The 17,064-nt window shown below is 31.3% G+C and overlaps 4 protein-coding genes across 4 annotated transcripts; 2 read left to right on the top strand and 2 right to left on the bottom strand.

Moving 5' to 3' along the window:
* Nucleotides 1-266: 266 nt before the first annotated feature.
* Nucleotides 267-6,032, bottom strand: LOC107191931 (exportin-4-like). The gene is made up of 12 exons (XM_015581080.1): nucleotides 5,832-6,032; nucleotides 5,037-5,426; nucleotides 4,667-4,934; nucleotides 4,129-4,571; nucleotides 3,716-4,028; nucleotides 3,174-3,436; nucleotides 2,493-2,932; nucleotides 1,612-1,895; nucleotides 1,350-1,537; nucleotides 996-1,258; nucleotides 661-892; nucleotides 267-588 (listed from the first exon to the last, which is right to left on the bottom strand). Exons 1-12 carry the CDS (start codon nucleotides 5,880-5,882, stop codon nucleotides 295-297), a joined length of 3,429 nt encoding a protein of 1,142 aa, XP_015436566.1. The 5' UTR covers nucleotides 5,883-6,032; the 3' UTR covers nucleotides 267-294.
* Nucleotides 6,033-7,069: 1,037 nt separating this feature from the next.
* Nucleotides 7,070-10,600, top strand: LOC107191916 (ribosomal protein S6 kinase delta-1). Its single transcript, XM_015581062.1, has 6 exons — nucleotides 7,070-7,334; nucleotides 7,598-8,746; nucleotides 8,860-8,993; nucleotides 9,070-10,240; nucleotides 10,322-10,417; nucleotides 10,499-10,600. Exons 1-6 carry the CDS (start codon nucleotides 7,239-7,241, stop codon nucleotides 10,598-10,600), a joined length of 2,748 nt encoding a protein of 915 aa, XP_015436548.1. The 5' UTR covers nucleotides 7,070-7,238.
* Nucleotides 10,601-10,984: 384 nt separating this feature from the next.
* Nucleotides 10,985-15,163, bottom strand: LOC107191915 (structural maintenance of chromosomes protein 2). The gene is made up of 8 exons (XM_015581061.1): nucleotides 14,996-15,163; nucleotides 14,383-14,805; nucleotides 14,034-14,312; nucleotides 13,195-13,968; nucleotides 12,536-13,123; nucleotides 11,848-12,469; nucleotides 11,494-11,747; nucleotides 10,985-11,410 (listed from the first exon to the last, which is right to left on the bottom strand). The coding sequence occupies exons 1-8, from the start codon at nucleotides 15,161-15,163 to the stop codon at nucleotides 10,985-10,987; spliced, it is 3,534 nt and encodes a 1,177-aa protein (XP_015436547.1).
* Nucleotides 15,164-15,797: 634 nt separating this feature from the next.
* LOC107191910 (mediator of RNA polymerase II transcription subunit 29) lies at nucleotides 15,798-16,742 on the top strand. The gene is made up of 2 exons (XM_015581056.1): nucleotides 15,798-15,867; nucleotides 16,148-16,742. Exon 2 carries the CDS (start codon nucleotides 16,167-16,169, stop codon nucleotides 16,740-16,742), a length of 576 nt encoding a protein of 191 aa, XP_015436542.1. The 5' UTR covers nucleotides 15,798-15,867; nucleotides 16,148-16,166.
* The last annotated feature ends 322 nt before the right edge of the window (nucleotides 16,743-17,064 follow it).

The following is a 17,064-nucleotide window of genomic DNA, read 5'->3' as shown; positions in this document are numbered from 1 at the left end:
GCTTGTTTGTAAGGTGACTAAAAAAATCTATTGCAAAAACGTTTTCATTTCTGGTTGTTTGCTATGAGGAACATGCATCAATGCTGTAACTTGTATTTATGATTATTATTCGATTTTCGCTAGGCTCACTGTAAGTGGTAACGTGTAATAAATCGGTCAATAAAAAGCTTATATGCTTAACGAATTCTTTTCACGGCGTACCCGCCTTATTCAGTTCAGTAACTTCTTTCTTTAGGAAGACACAGTTTAGGTCTAAAACGAGAATATGGAAACTAAATTAGAAATCAATTTATTTTATTTAACCATTGAAATGGTTCCTTTCACACTGTCTACAAATTCTTTGAAACTTGTTTCGTATGTATGTTTATTGAAAGAACTCTTGCGACATAGTTTTAGACTCCTGGTTAGTTTCGCAAAGGCGTCCGCTAATCTCTGTGCAAGTTGTTGATCCAATTGAGAGGACAGGATATTCTGTACAAGTTGTTCATATTGTTCGTAATAGCAGAGTATCAAATAATAGAGGGGTGTCTCAACTTCCGAGATAAAATCTCTATCAACTTGTTGTGATAAAATTGTACTCAGTAGCAACTGAAAAAATACAATTTTATTAATGCTTAGATTGATATCGAGTCACAATGAAAGAAATATAGTAACAGTTACATTTAAAAATGGCGCCAATATCTGTTTTTGTGGATGCTCATATAATGTATAGTTGCCACAGATGTGTTCGGCTAAAGCTGAAAGTATTGTACAACATGACCGAGACGTTTCATGACCAATAGAAAACAGACCCCATTCTACAGATGCTAATAGTGGCCGCAACAATTCAGGTGACAAGGTGCACGCTCTCTCAGGATGATCAACACAAAAGTTTAACAGAATGTCGTAATACCTGTAATAAAGAAATAATACTTTAATTTAATCGTAATAGGTAAAATTAATAAAAACCATTATGTTAGTCTGATTAAGATAGTAACAAACATATTTTCACTTACTGCGAACACAAGAATGGAAACTTTAACAAATCTATAGTCACTATAGGCATAAGTATATTGAAACCGCATACAAAGACATCCGCTTTTATGTTTTTGTTGGAAAAGCGATGATTGTCCATTAAATTATTCAACAATTTCATTAATGATAGAATATCTTGAAAACTTCCTTCCGCGGCTGAATTTATTGATAGTCGATTACTATTGCAGCGCGCATAATTTTGCATTGCATTCAAACATATTTGGTACATCTGTTCAGCTTCAATCTAAGATTATAAAATGCAGCTGAAATAATGTTATTCTTTTTTGTAAAGTAAACAATGTATAATAAAATGTAGTAGCTAAAAATGGTTTTACATCAGACAATGAACTAAGAATCGCTGGTCCTGTGCATTCAGAAAGCAACTCCAAAATTAATTGTATTATTTCCTGATAATTATGATACAAAGATAGCAAATGTGGAAGTTTCTCTAATATGGGATACATGTATCGAAATAACGTTCTGGACCTTGAGCCTAATATATGCTGGATACCCTGAGCAGCCCCTGTTACATATTTAAACATTTCAATTATAATATATTTCTACTATCTAAAATTGCAGTCTATTCGAATAACTTACCAATAGCACATTCTAAAATATCTATAATTTGAATTTTAATTTCTTCTTGGTGATAGGACTTCAAGAACTTTTCATCCGTGGTAATTCGCTTGTATCTATCTTGGAGTGGTTGTAGTGCCTGCGACCAATAACCTCCTTCTGCGGTAGCATTTGGAGTTGCGATTCCACCTTGAATCACCGCTTGCATTAGTCCTCTTTTAACCTTCTGTGGGAAGTCATGTTGTCCATTTAGTGCTAGATTCCAAATACGAACATATCGTTCCGATTTTAATACAGAAGTTAGTCTGAAAAATGGGATAACGTTTTTTACAATCTCTTGATCAAGCTTAACTGTAGCTTAAGTTAAGTTTAACCGTACTACATATAATATTATATCAATATGAGACATAATATTCTTTTTCCTTACTGAATGTTATACACAACAATGAAATATGCGAATTTGAAAGTTAAAAAGAAAAATTACAGATCCTATAGAGTAAACACTAGGCAAAACGTATGAGACACGTACTTTCCTGGTGGCATGTAACATCAAAAATTAACTTAAGAACACATTATGGTTGTAAAGAAACTACTCAATCTTCACGAACTTATAATAAAAACTTTGCGCATTTCTTATGTTAAGAAAAAGTACATTATATAAGACTTTATTCTAACTTTTCGACTTAAAATTTTAGTGATTAAAAAAAATGAAATGAACTCATCTAAAAATAATAGAGATATCATTAAATTTACCAATCACGTGCCACGAAAAACGTGTCCCATGAGCTATAGTTATCCAGGAAAACCTTAAAGAAATCCAAAATCCGTGGATTCCATCCGGGGACTATACAGGAAAGTGTTGTTACTTTCAGTCAAAGTATTCTTATAGACTTTACACTTACTTCTTCGGTGAATTAAGAAGAGATGTTAATAACTTTATAGTTTCCTGCATTAACGCCGGCTCACTTTTAAAAGTATTAATACTGTATTCTATTCTCTCTAAAAGCATGTTTATAGCCCACGACGTACCGGGCGCATCTTCGCCAAAAACTTGTAAAAATGTAGTGCTTATCTCGGAGTAATACTTTTCTATGGGTAAGAGGTAACTGAGCGCCCATCTGTGTAAAAACCACATTATAGTACAGCTTAATACGGGGCTTAGTATGCTGTCCAGATGGACAGATATTGCAGTCTTTTCTATAGCACACAGCCGAAAAATATCTGTGACAAAATGAATGACGTGATCCACTGATTCTATAGCAACATTAATGTCTGACGAAACATTCTCTGAAAATGCTAGAAGTTGTGTAGTAAGGTGCACATCGACCTTTCCCTGGCGTACCTAAAACATACATTCATTTATGATATGTAAAATACGTATCTTTTGATTTACATTTATTATTTATTTAATAATCAGATGTAGTAGACATAAACTAGTAGACAACGGCTAAGGGTGACCGTGTTGTATTTGTAATGACAATACTCTCAAGTTTACAATGTCCTTGTCAGTCATGCATTTCGGTTTACATCTACTACTTGTTTAAATCATACGTATGTGTTTTTAATACAGTTTGTTCACGGACCTGTTCCATACTGTATTTCATTATTTCTGTAGGTATTAAAGCAGTCTCACCATGAGACTCCAAGCAAAGCACATGGCCCGTTATAAGTAATAGCCAGTGTATGTCCTCGTATAATCTGACCATAGAAATATCCTTTATTGTACTTAAAGATTCAGTCCGTCCCACTAATCTATTGAGAATTTCTCGCAGTTTAGATGTACGGTCCTTTATTAATTGTGACAATATTGAAAAAGAATGACATAAATCTTGTCTTCCAAAAGAGCCTGTAATAAGAGACTTTTTACAGTGATAGCATGTATGTACCACAGTGTCCAGTAACGAATGGTGCACAAATGAAGAATACATTTTTCACACGCAAAGTTTCATTTTTGGGGAAAATAAGTCCAAATATTAGTCATCTTCACAGTGAGAAAAGTAACAGATTTTATTTCTCATTTTCAATTTGTTTTTACACAAAACGACGTATCCCCCAGTTGGAAAAGAATTGGAAAGTGAAGCACAGGAAACAAAGAAAAATACAGTAACTTCAATAGAGGACATACCAATTGTTTGTAACTGTGACTCAAATCTAACTTTATCGTCTTCTTCGGTGTCTGCTTCTTCTCTGTTAAGGTCCTTCTCTTCCAGACTTCTTACACCTTCTGGTGAAGTTAAGTGACACTGAAGATACACATCAAATATTTGTACAGTACTTCTTTTACGAAATTCATCAGGAAACACATTCTTTCTCTGACAAGTTTTTGTTTCCATGTTTATAGTACATCTTTCACTAGGTCCTTCCCTTGGTAGAATATACAACCACGTCCGAAACAAAATACCTAAACCTTCTGAATACGGGGATTCATCGACACATAACTGCAATGTATACAAGAATTTCATAACAATTTTATAGTTACAAAACAGCTCTCTTTACTGCCATCTTGATAATCTTCAAATATTAAGTGACATTACTTACGAATTCTTCTTTAGCTGCATTTTCTATGAATAGACAAGTTAATCGACACATCTGTTCCAACAATGTATTCAACATATCTTTAGGTAGAATTACTGAATTTGTATGAAGTAATGTAATCAATTTTATTGTAATCTGAGCAATTCCAATGGCTTCATGGTCAATGATATCAATATTTGTGACAAACTCCAGAAATCTCCGTGTGTAATTAGAGAAGTATTGTGTTTTAATTTCTTCAGATGACAGTACCGAACCATTTAAGGTTACCAGCTTCACCAAACAAGTCCTTGCTAAATGAGCTAACTGTGGATTGCCCCGTATTTTCCAATAGAGTGTGAAAAATAAATCCAGTACACCTGGAGGCAATAATACATCTTGCCAGCTTTCATCCACCTTTAATGTTAAATCAATCATACAAAAGTTAGATACATATGCGTACAAGTAATCTTGTACAGCAAAGTTAAGGAATTAACTCAGTTTTCAAAAGTATAAAAAACTAAATTGCAAATATATACAGGAAGGACAATTATAAAAAGGATACTTTCACGTTTTGCTGCAGTAAAAGGCCAAGTAAGTATGCATTCTACAATCGGAAGCAAATGTTTGAGAAGTGCCAGTGTATCCTCTTGAATGTCTTTCTTCAATAATTCGTCGAGTATTCTGAGACAAAACTTCAAAATTCTTTTTAAAATAACACCTTCAAACAATTTAATAAATTCCTGTTCTACTGATATATTCTTGATGGTAGTGTTCGCATCAAATCTATATTCTTGCATGATAGCTAATATGAGATTACATCCTATAATTTTCTAGAAACATTAAAGAATGTATTATGAGGAGATATTTTCTGTGTATACAACAGTAACATAAATGTACTATTATGACTATAATATACTATATGTCTTAGTTACCTTTTGTAAGTCACCGGTCATTATTAAGTTTTCAATTTCTCCTAAGAACTGTTGTTGTTCTTGTATAGAATTATTGACACTGTCTGCCTTTATTATGATTGCAATCACTTGCAATATATTTCCTTGAATATATGTTGCCAAATATGATTTGTTTATTATATACTGGAGAAGGTATTGTTTTAAAGATAAAATATCTTGTTTTGGTAAACTTGACCATTCTCGTACCAATGCTAACTTTAATAAACCGGCTGCTTCAAAAAGGATATAATCATTTGTGTTGGTTTCTAAAATTTGCTGACAGAGCTGGTAAGGAAATTTGGTTTTACGAAAATTTAGAAAAACTTCTTCTGCAGCTTGTCTTTGTTCTACTGAAATTAAATTTGGTGGTGCCTGAAAATATAAACAAAAAAGTTGAAAATTTGAGAAGTTTTCAAAGACATTATTTCACTTGTTACAAATAACAATTACTTGATTCAAAATGACATTGCATATATCATACAAATAAAGCATTATAGAATTTTACAATAATAAAGAAAAATCATATTATAGTCATACTTACTTTGGAAAAGTAAATATTTAATTACACAAAAGAACTATTTATGTCTCAAAGTTTTTTTTTTCTATAACATTAAAAAACAAACAAAAAAGATAAAACTTCATTAAATACAATATATACTATGTAATATTTACTTAATATCGATGTATAGATATTATTTAATGCAATTCAATAGTAAAACAAGTTTATTATAACCTGCACAAAGGTATGAAATTACTTGAAAAAGAATGTAGACTTACTAAAATCACTTGTGCAGCTTTTTCCAATTCGCTGATTACTTGTTCTGCCATTTGTTTGAAATTATTCGCGCTTTTAAGTAAAACGGTCGTCTATTAGTGTTTTAGCGTTTGTTTAATGGCGTGTCCTGCAAGAGTTACAGATGTTATGATTGATTTATAGTAGTATAGTCGGGCATAATAGTTGTTCACCCCCACCATTGCAGTACCGACGATCTCATATTTTCCAAAATGACACTTGATTGAACCTGTTAACCAGAGAAGACGAGTTAATTCGTCATGTTCCAGTCATATTCGTCATATATATTCAACTATATCTGACTATATCTTTCGAAAATGATTAGTTTCCTTATTTATTTATCCAAAGAGGTTTACATTCGATTGCATTATGTTTATAGTAGCATGATTACGTCGTACTTACATACATATATGTATAATATGTTTACTGCGTATTCTAAATCACTTCCAATCGCTATTATATTCATCTTTAATTTTGTTCATATAGATATTATAGTGGTAAAAAAATCGTCCACTTAACAGATTAACAGTATAATTGACTTGTTACGTATTGTTATATGTATAAAATGATATAAATTTTACGATTATATACATATATTGTTAAGAAACCGTACTATATACATATTATGCTACTTTATTGCAAAATACAGCTGTTGTTATAACTTAAATAGCTTAAAATCATTTTAATATTTTTGTTATACTTTCAAATAGCAGTAGAAATATGGTCAAAGGAGAAATATTTTTTTAAATTTAATCAATTCTGATTCGTTTATTTTAATTCTGCAGTCTTAAATTTATGATAGATTGCCGCACGCGTAGTAAGTCCCGCTCAGGTGATGAGGAAGAACGGGGAGAACCAAAGGAGAACAGAGAGAGGATTGAATCATTGACCAATATAATACTTACTCTTGTTAGTTGTTTAGTTGTACCAGATGTACTATAAATGATAAAAACAGTGAAACAAGATAGCACTGACATGAAATCATAGTAGTGGTATTGTAACCTAGTCCTAGTCAATTGCAGTTAATCGTGACACTTGCGCGACTAAATTTTTCAGACAACTAAAAAGGAAAAAAGTGATATTCTATCAACAGTAATTTGTCATGACTTAAATTATATAGACAATAGCCCGAGACTTATGAAATTTGCGAGGACGTATGAGTTCGTACAAAATTATTCTAAATGATAGGTGCTTCTGTCACAGACAAATGCACCGATAAATGCAAGTGCATGCAAATGACAGCAATCGACAATTAAACAGTTGTATCATACATGCCTCGCAAACGAAGGAAAAAGTCAGATACGTAAAATATGATGGTAGAAACGCGTAAATTAAAGCGATAAAGTGATACGTTTATCGAGCTTATGTTTTGTAGTTTACTTGTGTAAACGATGGCACCCACGAGAGACAAATGGGTGAGGCGTTTTATTATTCCTGAAACGACACGGCATAAAAAAGGTTTTACTATCTACAAAATCACATCTGTGGTAAGATATACAGTGGAGACTGTCTTTTTGAATATAATTTTTCTTAATAAACCGTGTAGTCGCAAGAACATTTATAATAAATGAAAATAATTGAAAAATTAATACAGTCAATATTTTCTTTTAATATTTGGTTTGAATTCTTTCGAATTTAACTAAACAAAATCAAGTGATGCTTAGTTCATAGTTTTATCACAAGTAGTTGTAGCTTTTGTCATGTAACAAGACAAGTTTTTAATAGTACCTAACCATAGTCTATCTTTTAGGTATTTTTAAAATCTTCTCATGAAGAAATATCTAAGGTGTCTGTCTGGAAACGCTACAATGATTTTAAGAAGCTCCACTCAGAATTAAATATTTTGTTTTCAAGATCTCAAATTAAAGAGAGCTATCCGTCATTCCCAAAGCCAAAATTTTTTGGCAGGTTTGAGGCAGAAGTTATAGAAGAACGACGGGAATGTGCATTGAAGTTTTTAGAATTCATAGGAAGACATTCGTATTTATATTCTAGTGATATTTTCATAAAGTTTTTTGAGACTAGTCATGTAGATTTTTCCTTAAACGATTGTTCACAATCTCTTAGTTCTGACACATCAGCAGAAGATGATCGTCATATGTACATAAATTCTCCACCCACTGCTGATGTTGTTTCTCATAGTATTTTTGAACCTAAGGTAGTTCACAATTCTATATCGCCTATTTCCACCTCTGAAAATGAAACAAATCAATCTCAAGAAGCTTGTAAATCTAAGGAACTACAGTTTGCACAGTTGAATAACTCAAATTCTAAAACTGAAAATAAAAAGGCATCCATGACAAAAAGTGCAGCTGATAATTTGCTTGTTCAAGATAACAATTTAGATAAAATTATATCCAGCTTAGAAGATAATCCATTAATTTGCAATAAAAATAATAATTATTATGAAGATTCAAATCATAATATTCAAAATGACAAAGATTGCATGTTTGTACAAACATCAAGTGGTAATGTGAACACTAATGCAATTGCTGCAAATGTGAATTCATCAGTAATAACACATGATGGTTCTGACCTACCTCAAACATGGTCTGACTCTTCGCAATATATTTTAGTTGCGGCTGCACATATGAATGCAGCCTTTAAACATGAAGATCTTACAGAATATGAAGAAGCATTTACCCAGTACAAAATGGGAATCTCTAGCTTACGATCTGGTGTTGAAATGGATTCAAATAAAATAAGAGCAGAAATAATAAAGGATAAAATATCAAAATATTTGGAACGTGCTGAAAAGCTTTACAATAGATATCTAAATTGTAATATTTCTTTGTTGAATAAACCCATTTCGGAACTTCAATATTACAAAGTATTAAAGATCATGGAATCAGTGATGCTTGTGAAAGATATCCGCAGAAACTGCCTCAACATTGTAAAAGTATGAACAATTAATAATTTATTTTGCTTACAATTTAGACTTTTTCATTGAGTCTTAATTATGTATTGCAAAACATCTTTAAAAAATTAAAATACTATTTTTTTTTATTTCAGACTGTAAAAAAGTCACCGACAAATAAAGAAAATATAAGTAATTACATACTACGTGGGCAGGTACCATATATGGTACAATTAAATGCATGTATTGAGACAGAAACAACAACATTCTTAATTTTACAGCATCTCGGGTAAGCGCTAGATAACTACTATTATATACTATTGTCATTTATGCATATTATTCGAAATATAATTTTGTACTTGCAGTCGTGGAAAATTGTGGAACTTTATAATGTCACATTATAATTCCAACAATAATATATCATGTGACCGAACAATTGTGGAAAATAGTATTGAAAAATCAGTCAATAATATTAATATTATTTTAAAGAAGGAAAGTATCCAAAATGGGGGAAGTGCATCAGTAGATAATTTAAACTTTACTAGTACAAATTCTAAAGTACAAATGGAGATAGATCCAATGGCAGTAAAAAAAAAGTATGAAATATGTAGAGATGTATCTACTACGCGATTATTAGAAAAAGCGCAAATACTGCTACAATCGGTTAATGCAACATTAAAAGAAAGTAATACAGTTGCCAATCGATTACGTGAATCCGATCATTTTATAAACCATGAAAGTGATACTAAATTATTAAATATAAAAAATAATATAAACCAGTCTAAAAATTGGACTGAAGTATCAGTGGATATTAATGAAATATCTTTAGAAATCGGGGGCATAAGCGAAAATACTACAATTGAAAAACTACCTGAAAAGAATGTGATAGTCTCGAATTATTTAACAGTAAATAATAATAAAAAAGTGAAGAGTCAATGTAGTACTGACAATTCATCCCTAAGCGATAGTTTTAGAGACCTTAGTTTTGATGAAAAAGAGTCAAGTTCTTCATCGGATAATTTGAAAGGTGCTGACACATACCTTACAATTGATCGTGCCGGTAGTATTAAAGCTGATAATCTCATAAATAGTTTTGAAACAAAAATATTCACAAAATCTTATGATAAAACGAAAAGAAGTGATAATCATACATCAGTGGATCAACAATTACAGTATATCACTACCACACAGTTGATGGAATCCATAAAAAACGACACCACAGATTTGGAACAGGACTTATGGACGATACCCGAAAATGTAGTTCGTCTTTGGGCTGCTGAAATACTTTTAGCATTAGAAGCACTACACCAACAAGAAGTTATAGTTTTCGATTTAAAACCAGATAACATACTACTCGATGACAGTGGGCACGTTCGATTAACATACGTTGTACCTACTCGCGACATAGATTTATTGAAGTATAAGTACCCTTATGCTTCTCCCGAATTATGTATGTTTTCGCCTATGATACCCCTTACTTCAGCTTCAGATATCTGGAGCTTTGGTGTTATCTTGTATGAATTAATAGTAGGCAATGTATGTTAAAATAAAATAGCAATTTTTACTAAGATAACTATATGCAATAAACATACTATATATGTTACATTTATATTTCAGAAGTTTCAGGACAAGCATCCGAGCGTATTTCAATCACATTCCATTCTTAACATTCCTAGTAAGTTATCAGAGAATGCAAAGTCCTTACTACTTAATGTAAGTTTTCTAAATAGTTCTTTAATTGCAAGTGTGTTTAATAGCAAAACAGTATATAAAATAAGTTTTACAAATTTGCAGATCGTAAAATACCAACCCCATGAAAGGTTGACAATACTTGAGATAAAACAACATCCTTTCTTTAAAGAGATTAATTGGTCAAGTTTGGCAAATACACTGTGAAGCTAGTATAGCATACAGTACTACTTAAAAGAATGCTTGGTAACGAATTTTCGTTGACATTCGTGAAAATCACAGAAAACAATTCAGAAAATATTTTCTTTAAAAAATACATATATTTAAATACGTTCCGTACTACAAACACGTACTTAAAAACTTAAATAATGAACATTTCATGTGAAATAGATGACACGCGTGTATAAACATTTTATGTTTAATGTTTAATTTTTTCTCAAAATTCCGTAAGGAATTCTATGTACAGATTATCTTTGATAATCACAACACATTGTAAGAATATTTAACGTGTATAGAGACTGTTACTTTAAAAATATTTATTACGTATGTATTTATTTATAAAAGTAAATTTATGCCATCTTAAACCTGTATTTACCTATTTCTTACTCTTTCACTTCTAGATATTGTTGACATTCCATCGACAAATCTAGTTGTATATATTACATTAGCATTGTTGAACATTCCATCTTTCAGTGATACAACAATAAATTGTGAATGTTTAAAATGCCGTTTTAACATGATACCAATATTCTCTGTATGCGAAAGATCCAAAGCGGCATCAACTTCGTCCAAAATATAAAGTGGCGCCGGTTTAAACAAAAGCATAGCTAAAATTAAAGATAAAGCTACTAAAGACCTCTGTCCTCCAGACAATTCGCCTAGTGATTCTTTCCAAATGCCGGAAAATGCAATCTTCACTTCTAAACCCTCGGTGACTGTTTGATTTTCAGGGGGTTGTAATTTTGCATCAGCTCCTGGTAACAAACTACTGAATATCGACCCAAAATCTTTATTTACCTGAAATTAATATTCATCAATTATACAATATAATTTAAATATTAGTATATAATCTTAATTCAATGAAGTTAAGTTAATCGTACTTGTTCCCAAGCTTTAAGTAATGTTTCTTTCTTCTTTTCGTCCAAATGTTTAATTGTTTCTAATATTTTTCTTTTATCATTTTCAACTATTTTCTTTTTTTTCATCATTTCATGATATTGTTCTTCTTCTTTATCAAACAGACTGATGGCACGTGTATTAATGCTCCGACTTAATTTTTCACGTAATGTTTGTAGTCTATGCACTTTAGCTTCCATTTCATCAGGCTTATTAACTTCAAAATCATAAATACCACCTATAAAAACAAACAAACTTAATAAGTTCTTTGCTTAAAATCAGATATTGAAATATAAAAAAATAATATATTAGTTGAATATAAACTACAAGTCGGTCACCTGCTTTTCCAAAGTAAATCTTATCTTGTTCAATCCAATCATATTTGCGTAGAAGTTCGGAAACCTTCTGTTTACAATCTGTGGCACACTTTTTAATTGAATTAATTTCATGGTTCAGTTTTTTAATATCTAACTCTGCGTCTTTGTTTTGTTTTATAATATCTTCTTTTCTTGCTAAAAGTTTTCGCATATGAACGTCTTGCTTGTTAATAATGTCGTTCTGTTTTTTTACTTCGCATTGCAACTGCTTCACGTTAGCCTGTGTTTCACTTAATTCTTCTTCTAATTTATTTGTTTCTTCTTGTTGTGAATTCAATTTTTTTTCTGACGTCAATAACTGTTCTTTTCCAGTGTCAATACTTTTTTGTAATTCTTTAATTTCTAGTTCAAGTGTTTTTGCCTTTTGTTCCCGTTTTTGCCATTCTTTGCGACTAGTTTCAGCCTTCTTCTTTAGATTTTCCAGTTCCTGTTTTGCGTCTTTCAATTGTTTCTCACGAATATTCGTTGAGTCCTTTAACAGATGCTCCAATTCTTCGGCACGTTTAGTATTCACTTTCTCATTTTCCTCTGCCGTTGCCATCTTCTGTAAAAGTTCTTCAATGCTTTTCTCTAATTCATCAATCTGCAAAATAAAACGATACCTATAGATAAGTATTTTATTTTATCACGCCAAACGTGTTGAACATACCTCTTCTTTCATTTTATAATAGACTGTTTGTTCTAACTTTTGTTTCATCAAACCGATTTCATAATTTTGCAAATCCAACTTTTGTTTCAACGACATATACCTTTCCGCAACCTTCGCCAGACTCGCCAAAGTGGCCTCAATCTTTTGGAGCGTTTGTTGTTTAATGTTTAATTCATTCTGAATAGCTTTCAATTCTTCTAACTTTAACAAAACAGATCCAGACTTTGATGGTGCACCACCAGACAAAGTACCAGCTGGATCGACAACATCCCCTTCTAAGGTAACACACTTTTTCCTGATGTTGTCATGAAACGCAATCTTTTTAGCAGTTTCAATATCTTTACAAACAAAGATTTGTCCGAAAATCCATGTCATAGCTGATCGAGTTTCTTCTGGAAAATCTATCAGTGACAACGCCAGATGTACATTCTCCACACCACCTATCTTTTGTGCCAAATGAATCATTTGATTATCCATTGCTCTACCATTTACTTTATTCAAAGGAATAATAGTAACGCGTTGTTGTAGCTGTCCTCGTTGAAGTAACTGTTTACTTGTTTTTTCCGTATCTACTATTACATTATACAGCTGAAATGCAATAATTTAATTAAAATTTAGGTTTGATATATTAAGTTCGATTAAGCAAGAATACTAAATACTTTGCCTCCTGCAGCAATGTCTAAGGCATATGCTGCTCTGTTATCCTTAACTGTTACTAATTTGCATACAACTCCTTTCACGGAGTTTGTGTTGAAATTTGCTTCAGGCTTTTGATACTCGAACCTAATTTGAGGATATCTGGATTCAAAATGATCCACTTTTTCGTCTAATGCTCTTATTTCATTTTTTAGCACATGCCGTTGCTGCTTTAATTGTTCTATAGTTCCATCTTCATAATTCAGTTTCTTCAGCTCATTTTCAAAATTTTTTACATCTTTCTCTTTATTCTCAAGATCTTTAGTATATTTTTTATACTCATCTCCAGTGTTTTTCAGGTCTTTCTTTTTTATTTTTAGTTGTTCTTTATTGTGGTTCAATGTCATTTCACACTGTTTACGTTGCGTTTGTGCCTCCGTTGCTGTCTGTTTAGCTGTTATCAATTGTTGTTCCAATGTTGCATTTTCACCATCTTGGCTCTCCAATAAACCAGACATTATTTTTTGATACTTCTCTTGTGCAACCAGTACAGCATTAGAATCTTGTTCATCCATCTCTTTTAATTGCTTAAAAAGTCCTTCGACTTTAGCATATTCTAATTGTTTTGATGTGCAAACATTTTCATCGTCTTTTATGTTAGTCTTTAACTGTTCAATACCTTTTATAGCAGCTTTAATGTTTTCTTTACTACTATTAACTTCAGCTGATAACTTGTACTGCTTCTTTTCTACATTTTTTAAATCTGTCTGTAAAGATTGTAATTGACCTCCTGCTTCCTAAAAGAAACAAGTGTTAAAAACAGAATAAAAACATATTGTACTTTTGTAATCAAAATACACACTGCATCTCTTTGTTTGACAATTTCGTCATATTCTATGTCTATATTTTCAAGTTCTTTTTCACCGTTAGTAATGGTTTCTGTTTTTTCATTTATTTTATCTTTAACAGCTTGTACATTTTCTTCTGCTTTTTGATTTTCATTTATAGCTTTGACATACTTCCAAGCAAGGCAAATTCTTTTACAGTGTTCCAGTTCTCTTTCTATACGTTGAAATTCCACATACTGCATTTTTTCTTCTTTGAGTTTTGCTAGTCTTGGACCTATCTCTTCTTTTAAAATCTAAAATAAAAGTACACTCTTCTTAAATTCATTAAACATAAACTAAACAGATTTATGCACTAAATCATACATCATTTATTTCTTTCAATTTACTGTCTTTCTTCTCTATAGTTTTCAAAGCAGCCTCCTTCTTATTTTCATACATTCGTGTGCCTGCAGCTTCTTCTATCATAGACAAAATTTCTAAAGGTTTCATGTTAAGAACTTTAGTAATTCTTCCTTGCATAATCAAAAAGTGTGGATTATTTACATTCAATTGAACAGAACAAAACATGTCCTGCACACGTTTGTTTGGTACATTAGATCCATTGATCAAATATTTGTTTTTACCACCAATCACAACTTGTCTTGTGACTGTTATTTCTTCATGATGTTCATATCCCATTGGAGAAGAATTTCTATCACGATTGTCGAATGTTATTGTAACACTAGCTTTCTTAATGCCTGCTTGACCAGATTTGTAAACTAAATCTTGTAATGATGCTGCTCGCACCTATAAATAGAATATAAAGGATATAAAACCATATTGCTATTTATTTATTAGATAATTAAAATTGATTTATAAAGGACAGAATCTTACAAGTAATCTTATATATGATAAAATTTGTATGTAAAATAATTTTATAAGATAATTAATTCTATATATAGTGCACTTGAAAAAAACATAAAACACTGTAGTATACCTGGCCAAGATTTGAAATACCCAAAACAAAGCATATTGCATCCAAAATGTTTGATTTCCCAGTACCATTAAATCCTGTGATCGCATTAAACTGCGTGTCAAAACCATTTATTTCGATTCTTTTTCCATATGATTTGAACCCTTCTAACACCATGCATTTTATATGCATTTTAAAGAAATACTAAATCATATATATACGACAATACGACAGAAAATCTTGACTTAGTCTAGTTCCGACACAGTAAACAAAACTGTAAGCAAAACTGTAAATTCAAATTGTAGCAGTGACCGGTACAATAGGTATGTACATTTATTTCGAAGAACACAGATGGCGAACAAGTATTAAGCGACGAGAACGCATTTTTTTTCTCATTCTCGACAATTTTTTTTACGTCTTTTTAACATTTTCACTCATTGCTCAGAAAATTAAAGATAACGTTTAGTTATATCTATATGGCAAAATGATGTAAATTTAAATATATTATACTAAAATGCCACTATATAGGTTTCTGAAAGTGATCATATAGTGCTCTAGGAAGATCATTAGGACATAGTTCCTATATTGATGCATGTGTGACAGAATAAGAGGATTAAGAGGTAAAGAAGAATGAATTTGCAAAAAAATTACATTTAAAATTATAAGAGATTTTGCCTTATACGAGGGATTTTTTGAAAAATCTTGATACGAAAATTTGTAAGATTCAGTTGTCATGTGAAGCCCTCTGTTGGCCTATTCCTGAAAACGTCACTATAATTTCAATGACTATGTGACCATCATTGGCATTATTTACTCTCAGCTTTCAGTCGAAATCAAAACATATCGAATGCAGTGAAATGTTTTACGTATTCTGCAGTTAATTTATAAGAAAATAGGTGAAGTTCTACTTGCATTAATCATTCTTTCAGATGAAAGCAAAAGATATTTTGGAATTTACAAAAATACATTCAATAATAAAAGGAAGTGACGTATTTAATTAATTGAATTTTAAAGTTATATTTGAACTGTCACAACACGTTTTATAAGAATAACTGTTTGTTAGATAAAATCCGAAGTAGTAAAATTATTTGTATAATTCTTAAACGCACAATGTATTTGTAATAAAATTTATCTGTACAAGTAATGCAATAAAATTTCTTTTATTGTTGTATGCAGTTATATTTTTAGGTTCATAATGAATATTCCTCCTATTCAACAACCAGGAGCTATTGGGGTAGGACAAATGACTCAGCCTGTAAATCCTCAAATTCCCCAAAATCCGCAGCAAGCACAACCGCAACAGGTTCAACAGCAACAACAACAGCAACAGCAACAACAAACACAAGAGAAACTTGACAACATTTCTAAAGTGAAATCATTAATTGGGCCTCTGCGAGATTCACTAGCTATAGCTCTTAAAACTGCAGCTCATACATTGCATCAAAATAGTTTGGTGGATGTTGGATCCCTTAAGGGTATCGATCAACCTGACCACCGTTTCAATAAGAATATGGAAGAATTTTATTCTATCTGTGATCAAATAGAATTACATTTAAAGACTTCTATAGAATGTTTGTCACAGAATTCTAGTTCCGCGCGATATCTACCAGTATCTGTTATACCAACACGCACTGATACTGTTGGAGCACAAGAGGGACCAGCCTTAACATATCCTCAGTTCTTAATGACAGTGAGGGCACAAGTTGCATATGCTCGTGAAGTACATGATACTTTAATATCTGCAGCACATACAATAGCATCTGGTGAATAATTTATTTTTCAGTATAAATAAAATTAATTGTAAGACATTAACTTTAATAGAAGTAATACATAATTTTTTAACTTACAAAATATAAGTTCTACTGAATGTAATTTTTACTTGGCATATAGTTTAGAAATATATAATTATATTATTTTCATAAAATACATGTTAAACACTGTCTTCTCTGGATGCTTTTTTTAATCAAATTGTTACCAAACCTCTATATATCAAAATTGATGTCCAAACTGTTAATAATTCGGTTTTTACTAATCCTGTCCATACACTCTCACAGTTTTGTTTCTAGAAAACATTAATCATGCAATTTTATATT

This window comes from Dufourea novaeangliae, unplaced genomic scaffold (assembly GCF_001272555.1).
Source record: "Dufourea novaeangliae isolate 0120121106 unplaced genomic scaffold, ASM127255v1 scaffold248, whole genome shotgun sequence".
Lineage (NCBI taxonomy): Eukaryota > Metazoa > Arthropoda > Insecta > Hymenoptera > Halictidae > Dufourea > Dufourea novaeangliae.
The sequence above is the reverse complement of the archived record's forward strand: the minus strand, read 5'-3'. Positions and strand labels throughout refer to the sequence as shown.

Bases quoted from the DNA above. Each gene is read 5' to 3' on its own strand.
- LOC107191931 (XM_015581080.1), bottom strand. From the start codon at position 5,882: ATGGCAGAACAAGTAATCAGCGAATTGGAAAAAGCTGCACAAGTGATT. The intron at 5,427-5,831 runs GTAAGTCTACAT...TTATATTTTCAG, and splicing joins AAGCTGCACAAGTGATTTTA to GCACCACCAAATTTAATTTC. The intron at 4,029-4,128 runs GTAAGTAATGTC...TATACATTGCAG, and splicing joins ATGCAGCTAAAGAAGAATTC to TTATGTGTCGATGAATCCCC.
- LOC107191916 (XM_015581062.1), top strand. From the start codon at position 7,239: ATGGCACCCACGAGAGACAAATGGGTGAGGCGTTTTATTATTCCTGAA. The intron at 7,335-7,597 runs GTAAGATATACA...TCTATCTTTTAG, and splicing joins TCTACAAAATCACATCTGTG to GTATTTTTAAAATCTTCTCA. The intron at 10,418-10,498 runs GTAAGTTTTCTA...ACAAATTTGCAG, and splicing joins CAAAGTCCTTACTACTTAAT to ATCGTAAAATACCAACCCCA.
- LOC107191915 (XM_015581061.1), bottom strand. From the start codon at position 15,163: ATGCATATAAAATGCATGGTGTTAGAAGGGTTCAAATCATATGGAAAA. The intron at 14,313-14,382 runs GTATGATTTAGT...CTTTTATTTTAG, and splicing joins AATTGAAAGAAATAAATGAT to ATTTTAAAAGAAGAGATAGG. The intron at 11,748-11,847 runs GTGACCGACTTG...TTGTTTTTATAG, and splicing joins GATTTACTTTGGAAAAGCAG to GTGGTATTTATGATTTTGAA.
- LOC107191910 (XM_015581056.1), top strand. From the start codon at position 16,167: ATGAATATTCCTCCTATTCAACAACCAGGAGCTATTGGGGTAGGACAA.